General features: G+C 46.9%; 1 protein-coding gene across 1 annotated transcript in view; it reads right to left on the reverse strand.

Annotated features, from left to right (window-relative positions):
* Window positions 1-195: 195 nt before the first annotated feature.
* The window catches only part of LOC144890905 (uncharacterized), a 7,735-nt gene continuing 1,464 nt past the window's right edge, over window positions 196-6,466 (reverse strand). Inside the window, exons 2-4 of the mRNA XM_078772803.1 lie at window positions 4,621-4,710; window positions 2,084-2,121; window positions 196-263 (exon numbers count right to left, since the gene is read on the reverse strand). Coding sequence (XP_078628929.1) covers window positions 224-263; window positions 2,084-2,121; window positions 4,621-4,710 — 168 coding nt within the window. The 3' untranslated portion in view covers window positions 196-223. The remainder of the gene's footprint in view (window positions 264-2,083; window positions 2,122-4,620; window positions 4,711-6,466) is intronic.

The raw sequence follows: 6,466 nt of genomic DNA on the forward strand, positions 1-6,466 counted from the left end.
AGGTGCTTGCTCAAAATGAATTTAACAATCATTTTAGCTAAAACAATATTCCAGATCCCTTCTACTGCATTATTAAAATATTCCGAGACGAGAAGATCCAAATTGGTTGTAGACCAAAAAAAAACCAAAAAAAACCTTGCATCACCGACTACACACAGACCACAGAGACACGACACAGCCACTCGTATACCGGGGAGTCAGTGAAGGAGCTGGAGCTGTTCTTTCACCTGTCGTCACCTGCTTCGGCGGACCTGAGGGAGCACCTGAGAAAGAGACACCCGACACGTTATAGTTCATGAAGCAGAGGCGCAGCTACTTGTAACTTTCTCCAAGCACGATAGCTAGCACCCAGAGTTTCCTTCATCGAGGAACCACACAAACAGCATGCCCCTGTCTTCTCAAAGATCATGTGCAGCACCACAACCTGTCAGTGGCAGCGCCAACGTCGGTAAATTTCCGTTGCGATTTTGCTCGTACATTCAGCGACACCTATAGTTATCTGCGATGTTGGATAGTCCCGGTCGGGACTCATGATACTGTAACTGGGGTGCAGGTGTCACAGAGTCCTCGGAGAACGTTGTAGCACCTGCAGCTGTTTCTTTGGTACCTCAGGTTTATTGGATACACACCTGAGGAACACGGAACGGCATGGCCCTGGCCTGTTTGTCATTACCCCAAGCACGTAGTGCAGAGTGGGGTTAAGCAATTATTGGTTCACTCTCTCTATGTCTACATACATCAGTCTACATGCAGACCTTGCTTGCACTTCCAAAAACTTCCAGTTTGTTGTACTTGGACAATATTTTACACCGTCTGGACCAATCAAATTTGCCACGCGCTTTGAGGGCGGAGTAATGGCGACATTCAGACAAAATGGCGGCACTCATCGATGCAACCAAAGAGCTAACTTCATCAAAAAATATCTGTTTGTTTTGGGCATCTTTTTCTCAAAAATTGTTCCAAAACTGTCAGTTTCTCTGAGAAGAGTTGGAAGAAAGCTCATAGTCAGGGCCCTTAGGGATATTTTGGGGCCGTTTGGTTCAAATTCTTCCAAAAGCACCAAATTTGGCCCAGATGTTGCCCATGCCATACTCTTTCGATTTTTGACGGGCGCCAAGACGGCCCCCCCCACCCCCCGACCCCCCCGGGGGGCCCATATTGGCGAAATACTAAATGGCCGCCACCCGGATTAGAGGAAAATCAGTTAAATAACCAAAAGGGTTGGAATCATGTATGATACCACTTTTCAGGGGTTTTCGAGGTCGAGGAATCCAATTATGATGATATTTTGATGATTCGAGGTCAAGGTCAACCCTCAAGGTCATCTTAAAGGTCATTTTTGAGTCAAACATGCCGGTTTTTGAGTTTTTTGTCAAGATTTACGCGAGGTTCATCATTTTATGTTTCTGGGTTGGGTAATCGAACTCTGACCTTATTTTTGACAATTAGAGGAAATATTTACATGTCTATTTCCTAATTTTCAGGCATATGCAGTTCATCAGTCTAATTACAAAGGTACGGATTTTGATGTTTTATGAACTGTATGCCATATCCTTGTGTTTAATTTTTGTGCGATCATGATCCGGGTTCATGTATACGTGATTGTATACATGTCATAAATATTACGTCATAGGTCATGTGACCTGGCGGCCATATTGGATTTTATGAAAACCTTAAAAATGGATCCCTGCCTTCATTTTTCGATCGATTCATTTTGAACTTTGACCACTTATAGTACGCCATGTGATTGGATGCATATCCTAATTATGACGTCATAGGTCAGGTGACATGGCGGGATGGACCGGTATGGTCCCGGGATCATACCGCCCTTGGCGCCCGTCAAAAATCGAAAGAGTATGGCATGGGCAACATCTGCGCCAAATTTGATGCTTTTGGAAGAATTTGAACCAAAATATCCCTAAGGGCCCTGACTATTAGGTCTGGACTGTTCCATTTAACCCATCGGCTTCGTATGGTGGCCATCGAACAAACAAACACCAGTCCATGAATTACAGTAAACATTACCTTCATACGTCACCACAGACGATAACAACAACAACAACAACAACATCGTCATCATCACCTGCATCTTGTTTCTTTCCTCTTCAAATAGCAAAAGATCTGAAAACAAAAGTCATGAGATGAGGATGTTTTGTCACACACACATCCAGGTACCACCATCTAGGACTCTAGGTTATCAAGCACCAATTTATGTTACGCATTCATCAAAAGAAACTAAATGACTAGTAAATAATCGCAAATCATATTTTATTGGGCCAACAATGGAAGAAAGCTTGGGGTAGAGGGATTAAAAGGAAAAAAATATTGAGAGCAACCCGGATTGTTGGGAGGATGGTGTGAGCAAGAACCGAGAAGAGCAAGTTAAGGGAGAGATGAGCAGGAATAGATATAGATACCTGAAGAACACAGATGGGGTAATGACGGTGAGCCCTGAGAGCATTTACAGCATGAAAAGTTCCGCAGGGGGAATTGGCACCAGAACCATGAGGACATTCACAGCATGAAAAGTTCCGCAGGGGGAATTGACACCAGAACCCTGAGGGCATTCACAGCATGAAAAGTTCCTCAGGGGGAAGAGACATGAGCCCTGAGGGCATTCACAGCAAGAAAAGTTCCCCAGGGGGAAGAGATATGAGAGCCCTGAGGGCATTCATAGCATGAAAAGTTCCCCAGGGGGAAGAGATATGAGAGCCCTGAGGGCATTCACAGCATGAAAAGTTCTGCAGGGGAAAAAGACACGAGAACCCTGAGGGCATTCACAGCATGAAAAGTTCTGCAGGAGGAAGAGACACGAGAACCCTGAGGGCATTCACAGCATGAAAAGTTCCACAGGTGGAATAGACACTAGAACCCTGAGGGCATTCACAGCATGAAAAGTTTCTTAGGGGGAAGAGACATGAGCCCTGAGGGCATTCACAGCATGAGAAGTTCCCCAGGGGGAAGAGACATGAGAGCCCTGAGGGCATTCACAGCATGAAAAGTTTCTCAGGGGGAAGAGACATGAGCCCTGAGGGCATTCACAGCATGAGAAGTTCCCCAGGGGGAAGAGACATGAGAGCCCTGAGGGCATTCACAGCATGAAAAGTTCTGCATGCAGTGAGTACAGGAGGACCGAAGTGGTACCGAGGTGCACAACTCGTGCACTCTTGCTCTAATCCTCTCGCTCCTCTTCTCTTGAATGGTCTCTCCCCATGTTCGACCCTCATTCAGTCCCTGTTCGAGCTATTCCATAACTCGGAGTTCGTCCGTCCGTCCTTCCGACAGTCTCGACCATTCGAAAGGGTTCCTGCTGTCATAGAATAAAAATGTAACTGTTGAAAAGCTCATACAGCAATCGATTTACTTGGTTGGAAAGCTAATATTGGACTTATTTGGAACAAAAACTCATGTCCGTTTAATGTTAAGAAAAGCATCGAGACATTGGAGTAGAAACGATGAAACGTTGACTGTAATGGATATTAAAGAAAATCAGAAAAAATTCTGGCAGTTGGTGAATCAAAAAGGAACCTGGATCCTTGAAGAGGAAGGGACAAAGCGGAGTTTTTTTCATCATGGAGAATCTGAATAACATTCCCATTCCCGACTGGCCGATCCGATGCTCAGAGATCAACAACGTCGACTTTCAGCAGAGGTTATCAGAAAGGAGTTACTGCAGCTTGATGTAGATAACCCTCCTGGTTTGGATGGTGTGAACCCCAGAGTTCTGAGATAAATGGCAGAGGTGATCAGATTACCTTTTGTAAAGGTGTATGAATGAGAGATCTTCGTTTGAAGGTGTTCTCACCATGGACTGGAAAGGAAGGAAGGTCATCCTGCTTGTTGATCATTTAACAAGTTGTGATGGGGAAGCACAACATGGTTTCACTCCTCATACATCATGTGTTACTCCTCTTTTATGGGAGAAGGAGGAATGAACAAATATTATTTGGTGAGTGTTGGTAGGGGTGTCTGTGAGCATGTGATTGTTGAGTGTTGGTAGGGGTGTCTGTCAACATGTGATTGGTGAGTGTTGGTGGGGGTGTGTGTGAGCATGTGATTGGTGAGTGTTGGTGGGGGTGTGTGCCAATATGTGATTGGTGAGTGTTGGTGGGGGTGTGTGTGAGCATTTGATTGGTGAGTGTTGGTGGGGGTGTGTGTGAGCATGTGCTTGGCGAGTGTTGGTGGGGGTGTGTGTCAACATGTGATTGGTGAGTGTTTGTGGGGGTGTGTGTGAGCATTTGATTGGTGAGTGTTAGTGGGGGTGTGTGTGAGCATGTGCTTGGCGAGTGTTGGTGGGGGTGTGTGTGAGCATGTGATTGGTGAGTGTTGGTGGGGGTGTGTGTGAGCATGTGGTTGGGGAGTGTTGGTAGGGGTGTGTGTAAACATGTGATTGGTGAGTGTTGGTAGGGGTGTGTGTAAACATCTGATTGGTGAGTGTTGGTAGGGGTGTGTGTAAACATGTGATTGGTGAGTGTTGGTAGGGGTGCGTGTAAACATGTGATTGGTGAGTGTTGGTAGGGGTGTGTGTAAACATCTGATTGGTGAGTGTTGGTAGGGGTGTGTGTAAACATGTGATTGGTGAGTGTTGGTAGGGGTGTGTAGAGTGCACATTTTTCTCACCGAGACGAAGCAGAAGAAACCCACGATGAAGACCGCTTGTAACACAATCATGACGATGACCACGATCTTTGGGGTTTCCTTCAACCAGTCCTGTTGCAGGGAAAACATGGAGTGGAGTCAGAACCAGGTTCACATGTGCACAACAAGCCACGGTGGTTGTGGTTTTGTGAGAGAACATCGTTATGAACCAGCAGCTGATGCAGTAAATACCACAAAGTGGGTTACAGGGTCGGGGAAAACCAAGGATTACACAAAGGTAACCGTGTAACGAGAATGGTAATCCCGGAATGGAAACCAATCCTGCAAAGAACATTTCCTCCACGTGGTACACATTTACCCCACGTGATACACATTTACCCCACGTGATACACATTTACCCCACGTGATACACATTTACCCCACGTGATACACATTTACCCCACGTGGTACAAAATTACCCCACGTGGTACAAAATTACCCCACGTGGTACAAAATTACCCCACGTGGTGCACATTTATCCCACGTGGTACACATTTACCCCCACGTGATACACATTTACCCCCACGTGATACACATTTACCCCCACGTGATACACATTTACCCCCACGTGGTACACAATTACCCCACGTGGTGCACATTTATCCCACGTGGTACACATTTACCCCACGTGATACACATTTACCCCCACGTGATACACATTTACCCCCACGTGATACACATTTACCCCCACGTGATACACATTTACCCCCACGTGGTACACAATTACCCCACGTGGTACACATTTATCCCACGTGGTACACATTTACCCCCACGTGGTACACATTTACCCCACGTGATACACATTTACCCCACGTGATACACAATTATCCCACGTGGTACACATTTACCCCACGTGGTACACATTTACCCCACGTGGTACACATTTACCCCACGTGGTACACATTTACCCCACGTGGTACACATTTACCCCACGTGGTACACATTTACCCCACGTGATACACATTTACCCCACGTGGTACACATTTACCCCACGTGATACACATTTACCCCACGTGATACACATTTACCCCCACGTGATACATATTGTTGCGGTTTTGAGAACCCACACTTGTAAATATAACATCATTAAAGGTTAAAGGTTGCACCCCATAGATAGGCCACATGCAACATGTAGGACACCTTAGGACGGTAATTATTTCTTAGTATGTGTTTAGATAAGGCCACGTCCAGTAGTTGCATCTGCGTTGTGTCAAACAAATAAGAGTAGGCCCCTTTCGTTCATTTTGGCAGCCTCACTCCAAGCGACGCCATTAAGCGCTCTCCAGTCTGTGCCCCATCGGCCCTCCCAATTTGTTATGCTCCTTGGCCAGCAGCCTTCGCTGCCCTTGGGCTCGCTCAACCCAGCCCAAAAGCCACGAGGTAAAGCCTGGAAAAAGGGGCGGAGTGCAAGGATAGAGGTGCGGCCACGTCAAGCGGCCATCAAGGCGGAGCCGGTAAGCCCTCACCAGCCAACCAGGGTTGAGGGGAGATCGCCTGACAGGGCGTGGTTGGGGCTTCCAGAGCGTTCGCTGGCTTATCTTATAAAAGCGCGCACACAAAGCCCTTGAATAGGACTGACTGGGTGAGCTCGCATGAAAAGGACTGGCCAGAATAACTTTGTGGTATAAGTACGAGAGCTGAGTACGAGAGGGAGAGACGCGCTGTGGTAACCAGCTTACAAAGGACGAGCGCGTGGCACGCATTGCCGAGAACTGCAGCGTGCAGAAGGACATTGGGGAAGGGGGCGCTTGGAGCGAGTAATACCGGGAGCGCGTGTAAAGGCGCCGGTACACTTATTACGTACGCGGCTAAGCGTGCAATAACCCCC

Source organism: Myxine glutinosa, chromosome 2 (genome assembly GCF_964187855.1).
Source record: "Myxine glutinosa chromosome 2, kmMyxGlut1.1, whole genome shotgun sequence".
Classification (NCBI taxonomy): Eukaryota; Metazoa; Chordata; class Myxini; order Myxiniformes; family Myxinidae; genus Myxine; species Myxine glutinosa.